The 18183-nt window shown below is 42.9% G+C and overlaps 1 protein-coding gene across 2 annotated transcripts in view; it reads left to right on the top strand.

The window, feature by feature from the left end:
* Positions 1 to 16790, top strand: part of LOC119452534 (uncharacterized) — a 22252-nt gene extending 5462 nt beyond the window's left edge. The window contains exons 4-10 of one of the 2 annotated variants that reach the window (XM_049668336.1): positions 2081 to 2119; positions 7226 to 7322; positions 10828 to 10994; positions 11534 to 11581; positions 12525 to 12560; positions 14849 to 15011; positions 16674 to 16790. In XM_049668336.1, coding sequence (XP_049524293.1) covers positions 2081 to 2119; positions 7226 to 7322; positions 10828 to 10994; positions 11534 to 11581; positions 12525 to 12560; positions 14849 to 15011; positions 16674 to 16705 — 582 coding nt within the window. In that variant the 3' untranslated portion in view covers positions 16706 to 16790. The remainder of the gene's footprint in view (positions 1 to 2080; positions 2120 to 7225; positions 7323 to 10827; positions 10995 to 11533; positions 11582 to 12524; positions 12561 to 14848; positions 15012 to 16673) is intronic. The other variant, XM_049668337.1, reaches the window with a different exon arrangement.
* The last annotated feature ends 1393 nt before the right edge of the window (positions 16791 to 18183 follow it).

The raw sequence follows: 18183 nt of genomic DNA, 5'->3' as shown, positions 1-18183 counted from the left end.
ATCTTTACAACTATGGCCATAAAAATACACTTACGGTTTTTTTTTTTTTTTTTTTTTTTTTGTCTGTAACTGTCGGTGGTCTACAGTGTATATTTTTAGACGCCGCCACCCTCGTAGTCTGTGCAGCATCGCAAAACCGCACAGAAATTTCGAAGTGCCAAGGCTGCGTGACACAGCAGCGGTTAATCCAAACCGGCTACAATTTGCATACTCGGTAAATGCACGGGAAGTTTTCCTCCTTGCGCCAGACACACTATAACACTGTAAACTTGACAAGGCTGGATAGCTGGCTAGCTGGCGTAGCTAGGTCTATGAATAGCAACATAAGTTGAAAACCAAAATTCACATTGCCCGAGGAGCCCACTACACAGCGATTAAATAAATGGTAACCGTCAGCATAAGGCGTCGCTGGTGTATGAAACCGAAAAGTGCCTAAGCTCGTAGCCGGGTCTAGTTGGCAGATCGTGGCCTGCTCAACCGTCGTCTGCGACGAACCCCTCAGCATTTTCTACTGTTCACGAGGTGCCCGAGAATGCTAGATTGCATTTTATTCGCCCATGGAATGATCATCCAGACACCAGCCTGCCGCTGCACTGCAGGGTTATCGGACACCACTTCGAACGCTTTCTAGAAACGCCGTCCCACAATGCAGCTCACAATGCAGGTGTCATCATCATCGTCATCATCACCATCATCATTATTTTCACTGAAAGTCAAAATCCTCTACAATCAATCTACGGTTAATCCGATGCTGCGCCACCTGATTTACACCCACGCATACAGATCGATTGTTTATTAAAGTTTATAGATAAATATCATGGGTTCCAAAGCTTCAAACACCGTGTTAAGGGAGGTGGCGTTACAGACATCTAAAGCCCGTAAATGGTACATAGCGCACATTATGCTAAGTGCGAGCGTATATTCAGAAAGACTGTAATGTAAAAACAATTCAGAGAAAAAGGAATCAACGTACGTAGTTTGATAGGGAATTGGGAAAAAACAATTGATGCGATAATTTAGCGATAGCCACAAACACTATAAAAAGAAATGGACTTTACGCAGTACTCATAGTAGATCAAAATAATTACCCGAGAATACCCACAGATGATTTCTAAAAATTATTCCGTCACGTATATTATGAATGCTATCTGGAAGGCTCTTCCAACCGGTATTCTCCGAAGGCGAATCTGATGCGCTGATGTCCAATATTCTGATGTCCAATCTGATGTCCAACGTCTACTCGGACGTTCGTCCGAGTAGACGTTGGAAATTCAGATTAATATTCAAACGCTTCCAATGGCAATATGGTCGGACCGGTGGCAAAATTGGTTGGATGGTGGATGTTTATTCTATTGTTTAGTAAGCAAATACATTATCATTGCACCGCTTCAACATGTGCCGTTTCCGAATGTATTTCCCTTCTATCGGTACCCGCTCTGTTACTCTAGGAAAGTTTTGCCAGTGCAGGACCAATATCATGCCAGAGGGGTTCTATATTCATACGAGATTCAGCAGCATACTGAACAGAGGCGAGGAAAAAGGTTAATACGAAAAGCAAGAAACTCGGGGACGGCAAACTGGATACACATGATGCAGTAGAAGCGAGCTATGAAATTCTGTCAAAGGGAGAAGTTGGATCATCACAAATTCATTCTCTTATGATCATTCCAAAAGCCATGCCCTGTTCCTCGAAGCGAAATCAGCTTTTCTGGGGACTCGGAGCAACAAGAGACAACTCGCTGACGACCACGTAACGCTCACGTAGAGTTTAGAAATAGCCTAGGAAGTATATCCAGCATGTTTCGTGAAAGTGTCGGAAGTTGCCACACGGAAGTAAATCTGGACCTGGTTTGCCGTCCCAGGATCTTGGGCTTCATAAACAGCAAGGGAAACGTGGGTATCTATGTGGTGGTGTACTTCTCACAATCGTCAAAGCCTAGACGAGAATTATATATCGTATTCTTCACTGCTCAATTGTGGCGTTTGCGTGCTAAATTTGCCTCATACCTACCATGTCACAAATGCTGAACATCCGGAAATGGGTTCTCAAGTTTTTTGTTACCGTGTTTTTGTGCTTCAGGCAAGTTCTACGACCCAAGGTATCGCGACGATAACCAGAGTAAGTTCCGTCTCCCGACGCTCCTTCTTACTGAGACTTCGTTATGTTTTGTTTTCGCACTTGATTATAGACAACTTGGTGAGCCTAATTACACGCAAAAGTTTTTTTTCTTCGGTAATTCTCATTCGTTTTCATCCCGCACATTTTCAACACAAGTTACAAGAGCTGTATCTGGCAGTATATGGTGTTTCCAACCTCTCAGTATCGAACCCCAGTTAGTTCTACCTAAATATATCTTCTTTCTGCTTCATCTGTAATCAGGCCCACTTCATTTTATCCAACACCGCTCAGTGAACGGTGTGCTATCGCTAAACATGAGGTCGCATGTTCGATACCCGACCGCGTCGGTTTTCGTCAAAGGCAGGCTATGGGAAAAAAAAAATAATTCGTTCGTGTATTTAGATTTTGGTGCACCGTAAATGGATCCTAAGTCGATACTTTAAACATTCCGAGATATAAAGGCTGTCGTGTTTTTTCACATGTCAAGCAAAACGGGAAAGTAATCCTTCAAGCATCGCGGGGCGACCAAATGTTATTAAAACACTTATCTTTATTTTCGTATGAAACGTACGTGACGGTATTCGGTTCGGCTCGGCGCCCACTATTCGCTTCTGGACGCCTACACATCAGAACAAGACTAGTAAGGCTAAACCGCTCGAAGTGAACGAGAAGATGCTATACCGAAAGACGAGACGGTGGGAGGCGTGAAACATCAAGGAACTAAAGCACAACTATGATGTCATGCGTAAATCTCGCCGCACAAACTTCGTTAATATTCTGTAATATTCTTTTTTTTATAACGCTGCCTTGAGTTGTTTCGGCAAGTCCTCGTCTAGCGAGCATGACCTCACTTATAGCGCGGTTTTATACAACAGCGGACAACCCATTTCCGAACTCGAACATCGCACAATGCACTTTGGCATTTCTCGTAAGCAGGCAGGGCCTATGAGACTTTAAATTTGAGAAGTTAAAAGCCTACACAGTCAGCCGTCGGTTGGTCTACTTATTATAAACAGTATCATACACCATCCTACATTTTATCCCAACTTTCGATATTCGCCCTTAATCCATACCGACGATCCACAATAACACATTTCTTTGCTGATTTCCGTGGCGTCAAGGCAGAGGTGGACTTTTTATTATTATTAATTATTATTATTATTATTATTATTATTATTATTATTATTATTATTATTATTATTATTATTATTATTATTATTATTATTATTATTATTATTATTATTATTATTATTATTATTATTATTATTATTATTATTATTATTATTACTTCTACTCCTGCCTCAACGCAAGCTATTGTACCTGTGTTACGACGCACTGCTGAACGACGAGATGCTGTTTCCCCACGTGATTTCGCGTCGTCCACTGAAAAAGCACCCGAGCACCCGAGACTACACAAAAAAACAAGAGTCCTGCCTCGGTTGGAGCGCGAAAGACTTCCACATTATCTGTAGCTCAACGGCAGCATCGACCTAAGGCTATTTTTGTTTCTAAATTGAGCTCTGAAACAACCTCTTCCGACCTGACCAACCACTTAAAGGCCTTGAATATTTCTCCCCTCTCCTGCCGGAGACTTAGAACTAAATATCAATCGTATTCTTCTTTTCATGTAGCCGTTGACGAAGAAGCACGTAAGCGCTTGAACGACCCGTCAATGTGGCCAATGGGTTGCTTGTTCAAGCTGTTCCGTGGTGTGCTACACGATGACATGATTCATGCTACTGAAATAACAACCCCCAAGGATCAAAGTGGCGTGTAATTTGGAAATTTTTTACCAAAACGCTCGCGGACTTCGCACCAAAGCACGCGAATTTTTTTGCAATGTAATCTCATCTTCTTTTCCTATTTTTGTTATTTCTGAAACTTGGCTGTGTGGTGACATTTCGTCTTCAGACTTCTTTCCACCGCACTACAACGTCTTCCGCAGTGATCGGGACTTCAGTGGATCTCAACAAAAAGGTGGTGGCGTGCTAATTGCAGTTGACAATTCACTGAGATGTGTACGGCGCATCGATATAGAAAGTGTACGGGAGTCGATATGGCTAGAAGTCAGCTTAGCCCGATGTGAAAAATTGTTGATTGGATCGTTCTATGTACAGCCGAATATTTCCCCTGTTTTGTATGATGAGGTCATCTCTTCCATTGAAAGTGTAATAACCTCCCATAGTAAGCACAAAGTAATTCTTCTTGGTGATTTTAATACACCAGGTATTGATTGGAACACACTTAGATATTCTCATTACAATCATTACACAGAGAAGAAATGCAGCCTGTTGTTGGACTTTCTGTCTTTCTGTTCCCTTCAACAGCATAACTTAGTCGCCAATTCCTGTGGCAACGTCTTAGATCTTTGCATCTCGAATGCTCAGGTTTTAGATGTCTCTCGTTCCGAAATTTTCCTTGTGCGTACCGATAAGTTTCATCCGCCACTAAAGATATCTGCCTCTGTGTCAGCACTGAGGCAGAGCTCCTCCAGGGGCGTAAATGAATCCCCACGCTTTGCTTTCAAGCGTGGTGATTATCTTGGTTTATATAATTCCTTGTCCACCACCGACTGGTCACTGGTTACCGACAAAAGCAATGTTAATGACCAAGTAGATCAGTTTACAGAGCTTGTTTTGAGCAGTATGCGCAAATACATTCCCCAGTACAGGCCTAGACGCTCTAGATATCCCCATTGGTTTTCGTCTGAACTCATAATTGCCCTAAAGCATAAAGATCGCGCCCACCGAAAATCCAGAATTCCGTTGCCTAATGAGTACAGAGAAGAATTCCGCTTTTTTCGGGCTCTCTGTAAACGTCTCTATAAGCGGGATCAAGATTCATATATGGCATTCTTGGAAAAAAGCGCCTCCGACCGGCCGGCAGAATTTTGGAATTATATACGTAAGCGTTCCAACAAACATGGAGAGGGTTTTCGCTTGCTTGACTCTAGAGGAGCAGAAGTCCAAGCAGTCGCGGATTGTTTTGCAGCCCATTTCTCTTCCTTATATAAAGATGCAGGTTTCAACACTGGTGTCAGTCAGCAGCACACGACGGTTCCTACATCTAGTGCGGTGTTGTTTGATGAAGAGCTTGTCCACGAATGCCTCAAGCGCTTGAAGCCTTCCCTATCCTCCGGCCCTGACGGCATCCCCTCCGCAATTCTAAAAGCTTACGGCAGTATATTTGCTCCAGTATTGACATCTATATTTAATAACTCTTTGACTACTTCCACTTTCCCTCACATGTGGAAAACTGCTCGTGTTTTTCCTGTATTTAAGTCTGGATGTAAATCAGATGTATCGAATTATCGCCCAATTTCTCTTCTCTGTGCTACGTCCAAGATTTTTGAGCTTGCTCTTCACAACATATTGTCTTTTACTGTGAAGAACTCGCTCATTCCGAATCAGCATGGATTTCTCACCGGCCGCTCCACTATCACAAATCTCGCAAGTTTCATGACACAGATCTCCACGCCGGTACTTCAAAGGGGGCAAGTTGACACCATTTACTGTGATCTCAGCAAGGCTTTTGATGTAGTCAGCCACTCGCTGCTTCTGCTCAAGCTTACGCACTTTGATGTTGACTCGTCAGTTGTGAATCTCTTGCGCAGTTATCTTCTTGATAGATCGTGTTATATTAACGTCAATGGCCAAACATCTTCTTCTTACTTGGTAACTAGCGGCGTCCCTCAAGGGTCAGTATTAGGACCACTCCTTTTTTTAATTTTTATTAATGACGTTCTTTCTGTTATTCGGAACTCTTCTTTCCTCCTATATGCCGATGACATCAAGATTTTTAAGAAAATTCACACTGTTGATGACTGTCGCGCCCTGCAGTCTGACCTGTTTTCCTTTTCTAAATGGTGCAAGGATAATAACCTTACCTTGAATGCTGCTAAGACCAAAGTCATGACTTTCACACGCAAAACAGCAAGTATTTCTTTTTCTTATTCTATAGATTCTGTGCCGTTGTGTAAGGTCTGCGAGATCAATGATCTTGGTGTACTTTTTGATGCAACCTTACACTTTTCGGCTCACACTAAGCGTGTTGCAATGCGGGGTATGCGCTCCCTTGGTTCTGTATGCAGACTATCGAGAGAATTCAAGTCTCCTACACCGTTCCGCAAATTATACACAACCATCTGTCTTCCTCAACTCGAATATGCGTCGGTCGTCTGGAATGGCTCTTCTAGATCCAACAGTGACATTATAGATCGTGTCCAGAAAAAGTTTCTAAGCATATATAATCACCGCTTTGCAAACCTGGACATTGCACCCTGTACTAGCACTGTTGGATTGTTGTCATTGCCTTCACTTCGCGACCGACGTAATCGCGCTGACCTTCTGTTTCTCTTTAAACTCCTTCATGGTAACCTCACATGTCCCGAACTTCTCAGCTGTGTCATGTTCCGCATCCCACGCAAGATCACCAGAGAACATAGACCTTTCCATGTTCCTGCCTGTCATCACGAACACTCAACTGTCCACAGAATACAGAATCTTTATAACGCTTACTTTCGTGAACTTGATATCTTTCATAATTCCTTGTCATCGTTCTTTTCCGAGCTTTGCCTTGTATTATAATTTCATGTATTGTTCAAGCGCCCTTCTCCTCCTTTTTCTTTTGTATTTACTTTGCGTTTTGTTGTCCGTACTCTCTTCTTTTCAGTATTTTTATTTTTATTCATTTATTTTTTAATGATTTTTCTCCGAGTGTCTTGTTTTTGCTTTGTGATGAATGCGTGCGCCAGCACTCAGACCTTAGGGTTGTTCCTGGGCACGTTAAATAAACATGATTGATTGATTGATTGATTGATTGATTGATTATTATTATTATTATTATTATTATTATTATTATTATTATTATTATTATTATTATTATTATTATTATTATTATTATTATTATTATTATTATTATTATTATTATTATTATTATTATTATTATTATTATTATTATTATTATTGGCGTCCCTCTGGAACTACCTTTCAAGTGCGGAGGCCCAGAGAGCAGTTTTCGCACGGTTTTGTGGGTGGCTCTCGTGCCAAATTTTTGGGTTGTCGCAGGCTACAGTGCGTATGATACATCACACTGTCTACTACGCAGTGTGCCATCCAGGGCATCTCCAGGAATGGTTCGCCTCAAGGAATCATTGGTGCCCTGTTGCCCCTGCTTCTGATACCGGCCAGTCGTGACATTCCGAGTAAGCTAGAACCATACGGTGAAGTCACTTCAAGAATGGCGTTTACTACAAAAAAAATATTGCAGAAGATCTGGCAATGGAATGTCCGGGAAGCTGAAAGTGTGGCGATTCGACCAGCATGCATTCATGAATTTGCCTAAACTTCTTACTTCTGGCTTCAAACGCATTTGCGGCATTGGGAATTCATTATTTCTAACGAAGTATTGTGTGAAAGATGCAGCGATTAGCAATGATTACAGAGGCCTGCATCGACTGAATGCCTCGTGGCCAAGGCATTCATAGTTTCCCAAGTATGAAATGCTTAGAAATTTCAGGAAGATAAACTGTAACAACACGAGAAAATTTGAAGCCATAAGCATGAACATTTGACAAACCCTTATACTAACCATCATTCTCTTGGTAAGTGAAAGGTAGCAGCGCCAGAGCTTCCTGTAGTAATTTTTTGTAGGAAACTGTGATTTCAAGATTGAGCTGTGATATGATTGCCATCCTGCTTGATCGGGTCACTACGTTAAAGAAAGTTACTCTGCCAAGCTATGCAAATTTTGTGCTAGTATGTCTGAAAGATCTGGATAATCTATATGCACGATTTACATATACAGTGTCTCCTTTCCGGCTATCCATTCACACCATATGTACTTCAAGCCTACACTTTCACTTCATAATAAAAACTGCTTATGTAGATTATGGCACATTGTGTACACAGAAATGTATTCTATAGACATAATTCTATAGCAAATATAGACAAAAGAAGAGAGTAATACCGCGGTACAGGAGTATATAATATGTTGATATAGCCAGTCTGGAAGACGGGTATTGATAAGATTACCCTCACTTGAATGGCACATCTGGCTGGACTGTATACGTCACGCCCAATTGAAAGTGCGTGCGCCCCTGAGAGTGATCGATCGGGATAAGGACATGACGACTTGACGCCTGCGTACAGTTTCTTTTGTACTTTACAATCCTGTAGCCATTTCTGGCTTATTTTGAACACATGCGTCGATTACTTTTGGTAAACGTGCAAAAAAAAAAGGATCAAAGCAGGATTGAGGAAACATAGCCAACTGCCGGCAACCTGTGGTTAGCAGGTGACATTGTCCTATTGAGCAACGTTGGATGTTTTGCAACAAATTATTCAGAACCTTAGCCGACAAAGTGTAATATTAGGGCTGACAAATAATATGCAGAATGACAAAGGTAATGAACGTTCAACAGCCTGGAAAGAGGACAAGAATCCATGATTTCCAGACAATCTCTAGAGTTTGCGCAAGAGTACGTTTACCGTGGCCAATGAGACACAGAAGACCCTCATCACGAGAAGTAAGTTTACCGAAAAAATGAAAAAAAAGATGTTTGCAGCGCATACGGCAGACTTTACGAAATCATGACTCGTATAGTTTACCGCTGTCGTTGAAAAGAAAAATGCATAATTAATGCATTCTACCGGTGCTAACAAATGTTGCAGAAACTTGGAAGGTAACAAAGAAGCTTGAGAAAAGTTATGGACCCCGCAACGACCGATGGCACAAAAAAAAATGTTAGGCATTACCTTAAGAAACAAGAAGACAGCGGTGATGATTACGGAGTAAACGGAGCTAGCCGATATTCTGGTTTTCATTAGGAGGCAGGAATAGAGTGGGGCGGTACGTGTAATGTGTAGGGCGATAGCCGGTGGTTCATTAGTTAGAGAATGGGTGCCAAGATAAGGGAAGCGCAGTTCAGGACGACAGAGAACAAGGTGGTCATATAAAATTTGGAAGTTTGCAGACATAAGAAGGGGTCAGCAGGCGCAAGACTTGGGTAATTGGAGATCGTAAGGACACGCAAGGAGATCGGCAGCGCAAGGGCACTTCCCTTATTCGGGAGAAAAAGAAGTCACCTTGTCGAAGCGCTAGATCGAGCCTAGGACTTACCCTTCTTCGCCCAGTGCCGATCACTTCGCATACCCACCTTAATATAAACGTTCGTATGTTTCGCTTTGGTTATATAAGCGGACAGCTGACAATGCCCATTTCGTATACTTGATTCATCCTCGTCAGCCCATTTATGGGCACTGCAGGACGGAGCCATCTTCCGGCGATCGCGAAGTATACCCCTGTCTTGCGCCAGATCACCCCATCTCATCCCTGCGAATTTGTTTATTTCGTCGCACCCCCCCCCCCCCCCCCCCATTGTCTTCTGCCTTTGTCTGTGTTTTCCTTTGATGTGCCGCTTATTCTGAGCTTTCACGTGGTAACTTGTTGAGTTCCCTGGTAATGGATGCTTTTTTTAACACCATTGCTCCTATGTAGGGTAGCCAACCGGACACACCTGCCCCGTTTTTATAACTGTCCCTCCGTCTCTTTACGATAGATCCCTGAAATTTATTCACCTCCTCAGGTTCCTTGAATCGTTTGGTTATGCCAGACACGGACACGCGAAACTAGAAAGGAACTATTACCAGCTGACTCCGTAAAAAAAAAATAAAAACGCAACGTACACATTAGCGGGTAAACGTAAGTTCAAGCAACTCATACTTCAATGGCAGCCCCCGAAGCTGTATACGGGAGTTCTCGCATACTTCGGGAGTCTTACAGGGGTCTGCTTTTCAACTGACGGACGATGTTTTTTTCTTTCTTAATTTACACCAATGCTTGGCTTTTACGCATTCCAGCGTCACCAAAAGGTACAGGTCTAAATGTGCTCATGGCACCTGACCTGTATACAATATGTTCGGTGCTCCGCTCCAGCGGCAAGATGCGAGCAGAGCAGATAACATAACAATAACCAATGGTTGACAATATTAACAATAACAATGTATAACAATAGTTATAATGACGTAATACTCCAACACGAAAAGCAAGAGAAAAAAAACTCTTGAGCCGGAAATATTACGTAATAATAATGCAACACTTCATACATAAGTAAAACGCAAGGTACCAGCTATACTATAATCAACCTTAACAGAGCAGGTGCTGTTCATAACACCGTTTAAATCTGATTTAATAAATTCTAATTGGGATTAAGAAGGTGTGAACTTTAATTCGTATTTAAAGCCTTCAATGTCACAGTTAGTCCTTAACCCGTGCAATTGTGTAATGTATTGTTCTTAAATTCAAAGTTTTGTTCGTTGAAACGCACTGTACCGGGTAGTTTCGCGATTTGCCTTAGCTCTTTTGTACAAATATGTTGTGAGTCCTGATTTATATTATCTGAAATATGAGCAAGAAAAATGATGGTGCATTTCATTTGTTATACCCAAGAATCGTCAACCGCTTCATTATATCCTGGCTTAGTGCTTCTCCGCATGCCGTTATATCGAGCGCATGTTCCTGTGTGCTGTGCCCGATCCACTGTGTGCGCCCGTGCCTTCCTCGTTACCAACCACGCTACCAGAAAACTCGCCCCCCCCCCCCCCCCCCCCCCCCGACAACTATTGTGGAACTAACCTACGCAGTGTAACTGTAACACAGTTATTATCTGTCCGACACCTCCCATCGCTTTTTTCTTTCTTTTATGACAGACATGTCATCTGGGCTAAGCCTTCCTTTTCTGGGCGGCCTGAACCTTGGCGCTTTGAACCTCGGTGGCCTCAACACGGGCGGGCTGAGCATGGCTTCCCTCATCAGGAACGACTCCTGCAATGGCTCCATCAACATCGGCCTGCCTGCCATGGGTAACATTGGCAACGTACGTCTCGGCGAGATACCAACGATGGTTACCTTTCGGCGTAAAATGGATCTAAACAGAAAGACACATTGCATAAGCTTAAATCTGCTCTAAGATTCCTTCAATATTGCGTATGCATTTCTGTTGAGGAAGAAAACACAGCAATAGCTGAGAAGATGGAGGCTAAACTTCGCTTTCATCACTTACGTATACACTCTCAAACGGAGTGCCGATGACGAGGCTTGACACCACGGGTTACGCCGCGCAATAGCGCGTTCGCCTAAACGCGCACAGGTTAGACAAGGTTTCGGGATATAGGTGGCCGCCACTAACACAATTATCTGAAATAAATGCTGAACTGCGTTGGCCTAAAATTTTATAGCTAACTGTTTCTTAGGTATCAGCTACAGCTCCAGCCTTCCTTCGATGGTCACTCAAGAAGACCTCAAGTGCGTGCGTGTGCGTGTGTGCCTGTGTGTGTGTGTGTGTGTGTCGGAAACATCGGTGGTGTTAAAATATTATGCAGGTGAACGTTGCTCTCTCGCTTGTGATATTTCCAGTGCTCTGGAGACATGATGATGATGTGCACGGCTGGATCGTCGACCACGGTAAGCTGCAGAGCTTGTTTCATATAGACTACGTGTCATGATAAAATTTTAGATTTATTGATGCTGTACTGCCTAAGCGCGTGGAGGCTCGCTGTGTAAGTGAGCTCTTTGCGAGTTTTAAACGCTTTTGTTCCGATGAACATTAGTTATAGCGAGGCAATGTAAAACAGCATAAATTAGGAGTGAGGAAGTGGGCGAACTAGCGTACGTGTATCGATCGTTACAACAGAAAAAGAAGGCGAGAACACACAGTGCTGGGTGCTGTTGCCTTTTTGAAGCCAGAACATCAAAGTGGAATTTTATATATCTCGTGGTGAAACAGCTGCGTGGTACCGCGGCTTCTGGGTATTGGTTGCTCGTGTATATTAGAAAATACGTTTGCCAATTCAGTAATACGTCTGCAATTCAAAGCTCCGTTGTAGAGAACTGGCTGCCCTATAGGTCGGACGCTGCCGCAGCCATGACGTCATGATGGCGCAACGTGGGCACTCTAGAGGTGGCGTCGCCACTTTTTCTTCTCTTTGCCATCACTTTTTGTTTCTTTAACGAGCCTCCATCCTCCATAAAACTAACTGTTTTCATTTGTAAAACTACAAATGTAGCACACTGGTGAATTCACAAAGTAACACCCCGTGCCTCAGTTCGAAGTCGGATTCAATGCTGCAGCCACAACCACAACTACATTTCCGTTTCCGTAAAAACACGCGTGACGTTGTTTATGCTATGGTTCTGTGTTTGCTCGAACATCGGCTTGTAAATATCTAAGACTGTTGCGTATCGTTGGCTACTGTGATCGTCCGGCCCAAATCCAATGGCAAATCGTGAGGTGCCCGTATGTGTGAGCCACCTTGTATGGTATTCAATACAAAGTCCCTTCATTGTGTTGTTTGTCACTACTCCAACTTACAGCGTACGTATTAATGCGAAATGTTTTCTTTTACAGACAAACATGATCCAGTCTGAGTTCCAAGCCCTTGCTGTAAGTGCCCCTTCAGACTGCTCTAAAAGCTCAGAGAGCCTCTTAGCGACTCCAAACACAATTGTCCTTTGCAACGGATAAAACGTGTTTCCTATTGATGCATCAACTTTGTGTTTACGTGAAGTATATTAATCTCCAGCTTATTGTTCGAAGCCGCGCTGCAGTCGGCGCAGGTTTTAAAGCACTCGAAAAAGGTAATGCAAAATAATTTTTTGTTGCCCCAACGAGGAAATTTACAGCTTCGTGCCGAAAAATCGGAGGACCCCAGAATGCAATAAAAAATGTTTACAAATTATCACGCAGATCTAACGCAATGTTGGAATCTAAATGCCGCGAACTTGTTTGATTTAGCAAGCTAGCTAACCGATGGCGCGAGCACATCCTCGTCTGCTGCAGTTTTTAAGCAGCTGTTTATGCGACGAAGACCTTCGAAGGCGATGTACGATGATTTTTAGGAGTAGGATGTCAATGAGAGGTGGACGCGCAGACAAGTGCGACACATATCTAATTACATTTATAGCTTCATACCCCTTTTGTCCCAGTGTCTTATACCCATTCTCGGGCATTGGTCGAGAATAGGCACGGACCCGGTTGCCCAAATTGTCTGCTCGACAACGCAGCAGAAGGCAGCGTCCTCAAAGTAGGGCGATCTTCTCTCAAAAAACGTTAAAGAAGGTTTTTGGGTCCGTTACTCTTAAACCTTCAGACGCCAATGAGTTCTGTTGACTGAAGACTTACTTTCACAGCATTTCTTGCATACTCTGAATCATAAAAAGCATGCAGCTGCAGAATAGATTAAGAATCTTCAATTCTTAAGTCGGTTTGGTCAAGCTTACAGAACATGTACGCCGATGCGAAAGCTCACTACTGGAACATTACACTATGACAACATGAACTATTTCATGTCTAGCAGGCTTGTGAAAGCACCCATCCAGGCACTTGAAAATTATGTCTGATGCAACATACTGTGAAAAACAATGGGAGGAGTACACCCACTACATAAAACGACATACTCGCACCGAGCAAGTAAATGCACAACCGTCTGCCTTCCCACTCGTTTGACTAAAACATTTTGAACCCGTTATTCAAACTTGCAACACGATTCAATCAGAACAGTTTGAAGATGTGTGCGACACATTTCAAGTACCATTACCTTTCATCAATGCTGTTGCTGTTGACGCACTTTCTTGGCGTGCACAGCGTCTTAAAGGGTTAAGAGGAAGCCTTAGCTCGGGCCCTATACACTGATGCCGCCTATTCAAATACATGTAAAACACAGAAACGTTTTTTTTTCGAAATACCCACTGGGCTGATGTGAATGAAAAGTTAAATTCTAGTGACTGCTGGAAGCGGAATCTTGATTTAAGGCCTGACTTTTTTAAAAGCAATTTTCGAAATTGATAAGTTTGAAAAAAAATAGAAGCACGAAGTTTACGAGTTCGTAGCCCTGCATCAAGAACAGATATCGCAGTTTTGTAAACTGCATTCGTTAGAGCATTCAAAGCTGACAAATTTGAGATATCAATTTATATCTTACGTGAGTTTGTTACACTGTTTACAAGCGTTTTGTAAAAGTCGTACTCACATATTAGTGCTCTACTCGAGAGCCATGTATAATGCAATAATTTTGTCGACTTTTACTATTATATGCAATTTAAAATTTGCGGAGTTACAGAGATGCAAGCTTGATAGTTTCTTTTTCTGAAAATTTGCGATTTTCAACAATGTTTATTAATAAATTGACGACATAAATAAAAAGAACTCGCTATCAATACTCACCAGATTTTAACTTTGTCATTTAACGGCAACAAACTTCATTGAATTCGGTACAGTGTTTGCCGAGAAAAACAATTTCTCCTTTCCCATGTATTCAGACAGTAACCCCTGAGATAAATCTTTCTCTTAAAGAAACCACGCCAAATTGCAGAGAAATTTATGTATTCTTCATCAATTCGATGCTTGTTTAGCGAATTAAGCGCCACATTTCCCATTAGTGACCATATCATACAACATTCTGGTAGAACAGAAGAAGGGAGAAAGAGAGAAAGAAAAAAAAAGGGGGGGGGGGGGTACACGGGTTTAACCACACAGCATAAAGACAAAAAAATGTAAGAGAGATAACTACGAAGGAAAATACTAGCAAAGCCGCGTGTATACATGTGAGGAATCAGGCTGGATCAATGCAAGTTAACCAGCATTGCCCAAAAGGATGAAAATCACAATCACTGTTGTAGTTACTAATGTGACATTGACGCTAAGCATTTCGCCGCCTTTGTATGACGTCACAGTGCATCCTGCGTCAGCTTCCAGTGAGCCAGTTCACCACAGCGTTCAGGGGCATCGGCTGCCCCCTGTTGCAAGCTGCGAACACGGCCGCACAGGGCAACCTAGGGCTACAAATGGCTCTGATGGGCATTCGGTCTACGCTCCAGATGGCGCTCGGCCTTCAATGTGAGTCTACTGTGTCAAAACAGAAGTAAAACTTTATAGCATTGGTCTTGGCCGCGTTACATTTTCTTTGCGCGCCAACTAAGGTTTTCTTTTTTTTCATTCATTACTGAATTTATTGCCTAAACCTCGTCCCTTAGAGTGGATCCAAGTCGCGTGTGTGTGATATATTTTTTTTGTATTTTGTACAGGTATCGTTCTAAACGCGCGTGCATTAGAGCGTCTGTCATAATCAAATTAAGACGTTTAACGCTCAAATTCAACACACTGAAATGAGAGACACAGCAGTTCAGATTAATTTTAAACCCCTCGGGGTTGCTTATGTGCATCTGCATCTAAGTACACAAAAATTAGGCATTTTTACATTCAGCTCCCATCGCATTGCAGCCACAACGGCCGCGATTCGAACCCACAACCACGTTCTGAGTAGCAGAATATCGTGCCCACTGAGGCGCGACGGCGTATGCCTCTCATAAACACCAGTGGTGCGTTGGAGTGCTCCGAACCAGAAATCAATCAATCAATCAATTAATGAATCAATCACGAGGTGTGCTTTCTGAGTGTATGAGTAATGGCAGACTCGACTGGTTGCTTTCGAGCGCATCTAGAGTGCTCTAGATCGCGGCGTGCATGGTTTACATTCGGCTGGAAGAAATCCGGCGCTCGGAACACATTCGCATGGTTCGTTCGGAGTGTCTCTCTCCAGCTCAGAGCGCCTGGAGGAGCTCTAACTTTCAAGCTGGGAGCATGATCAGCGAGGTATGAAAGATTACATATCGCGTGGGTCCTCGATTGCTCTGTGTGTGTTGCTGAACGTACCGGCTAGAGCAGGCTTCCTCTGGCTCCGGTCTCGAGAGGGTTCCCCATCCCTTTGTAAACGAAGTTGGAACACGGTACGAAGCAGTCCATCGGGCCATTACATTGCGAGGGTGTCATCCGGCCATCTAATCTATATCCCAGAAAAGCCTGACACTCAACGACACCGTTCGTTTACGTTGTCTGATTTCATTTTTCTCGAAAAAGACTGTGCACACCCACAGTGTGGAATTGGACAAGGTTCTCAAAAATCAGAAAAAAAAAGAAACTTATTCCTGTCTTGAAGGTAAAGTAAATATTTACGTAAAATATAAAAGGGAGTGGAAAAATAACACAATGTAGTAAATTTTCGCCGTGAGACAAAGAAATTCTGAGATGGCGTATCAAACGTTTCTATCCGAGTTATAAGTAGGCAGCCAGAAAAAAAACAAAAAAAACGTCAGGATTTAAAATGTTCAACCCAGTCCCAACAAAAACGAGTTTCTAAGATATCTTCAATAGAAGAAACTACGACAAAATAACAATTGTCCATTCGTCTCAGCGTCACCACATGAGTTACAAAGGTGGGGAGGGTGACACATTAGCTGTTCTTGCTGTTGTTGATGATAATTATTGTGATGATGGCTTCAGAAACTGTGGTGTGGAATCGGACAAATATCGGACGGGGTTATGAAAGCCCCACGAAGAGAAACCACGCTCACTGGTTGCTGTTATAATTAATGCGAAGACGGATGTTTCGTTCTCTTTTTGTCAACATTTGGGTTTACAGACCATGTAGAATGAGCATTGACACCTAACCCAACTTAATAGCAAATAACGGATGATGTTTTGTTCCATTTCCGTTTCCAGGCCCAACACTTCCAAGCCTGCCCATCGGCTGAAGACACGCACGATCAACACACGACAGGACACGCCCGACTTTCACGGGAAATGTGTCGCCTTTTCCTTTTTAGTAATAAAATAAAAGCACACCTTTTTTTTCTTAGCCAGAGAAATCATCACTACGCAACTACCTGTACAAATGCCGCTGATCACACTCGCGTCATTGAGCACAATATTTTTGCGACGGAATGACCATGAGCTCCGCTGGCTAACGCACCCCCCCCCCCCCCAGAGCGAAATCGCGTTCACAAAACCAATAATACATATATATATATATATATATATATATATATATATATATATATATTGTAATGAATCTATAGCTATCTAGAGATTCTAGGTAGTGTATATAGATCGTTCCGGGTTATTTTGTTCACGGCACGGTAGTGTACGCAAAGCATGATTTTCTGGTAGCATTGAGCATGCAGTGAGCATACTTTTCACCCGTCATCTTCTTCATCTGTATATATTCATCATCAGGGCCAGCGTTATCCTCTTCAGCGCGCGGCCCCTGCTAAATATAGCATCGAGGTATAACAGCTACCTCGCAATATTATATCCACTAAGTTTTTGTCAAACTACCACGGTCCCTACCGCGTAGTGCAGCAAGCATCACCCGTGAACTATGTCATCGAGCCGCTCGCGCGGTCTTCTGATCGCCGTTGCCGAGGGCGCGAAATAGTTCATGTATAGCACGGCTTCAACCGTGTTACGACCCGACGATGCTGTCTTTTCCCTAGGTCGCCAGGATGGCTTCTTCCCGTGCGGGGGGGGGGGGGGGGGGGGGGGGGGGTGATTGTACTGGAGATTATTGGTGCCGGCACGGTGAAGTGTGAAAGAGGAAGTCGACGAACTAGTAGTGCGCGCTCGATCGGTGTCCAGCTGAGACTGCTCCGGCTTCTAATACTTCGGTCAGACGCCCTGTGGACTTACAAGAACATCCAGTGACATTATATATATATATATATATATATATATATATATATATATATATATATATATATCCAAGAGGTAAAGGGGAAGAAATGGTCTCGATTTCTGGGAAATTGCCAAAAAATGTATTTCCCGTTGATTATCCCCCTTTCACGCATGTGGGCAAGGTATTCCTGTCCGAAAAGACTTCCAAGTCTACTTTCATTTTCTTTTGTGTATGTGTAGTGTTTGTTTACATGATCACTGCTCCACAATAGGAATAATATCATATACAATAAAAGCACAGTTAACACCTTTATTCAGGAATTAGCAAATTCCGGAGCCATACCTTGTTTTACCATGATACACTCTCTTTACGCACAGAGGCTTCGTTTTTAAGCATAACTTTTCTGTTATTCAGTTCATTCAACAGCAGGTCGCATAAAACCTTCCCGGGAACTGAAGAGATCACACACTGTGGAGCCGAAGAGACGACGGCCATCTTTCGCTGCTTTGACGCAGTTTCCGTGCACCTCCGTGTATATCCAATGAAGACAACATAGAG

Source organism: Dermacentor silvarum, chromosome 5, assembly GCF_013339745.2.
Source record: "Dermacentor silvarum isolate Dsil-2018 chromosome 5, BIME_Dsil_1.4, whole genome shotgun sequence".
Lineage (NCBI taxonomy): Eukaryota > Metazoa > Arthropoda > Arachnida > Ixodida > Ixodidae > Dermacentor > Dermacentor silvarum.
The sequence above is the reverse complement of the archived record's forward strand: the minus strand, read 5'-3'. Positions and strand labels throughout refer to the sequence as shown.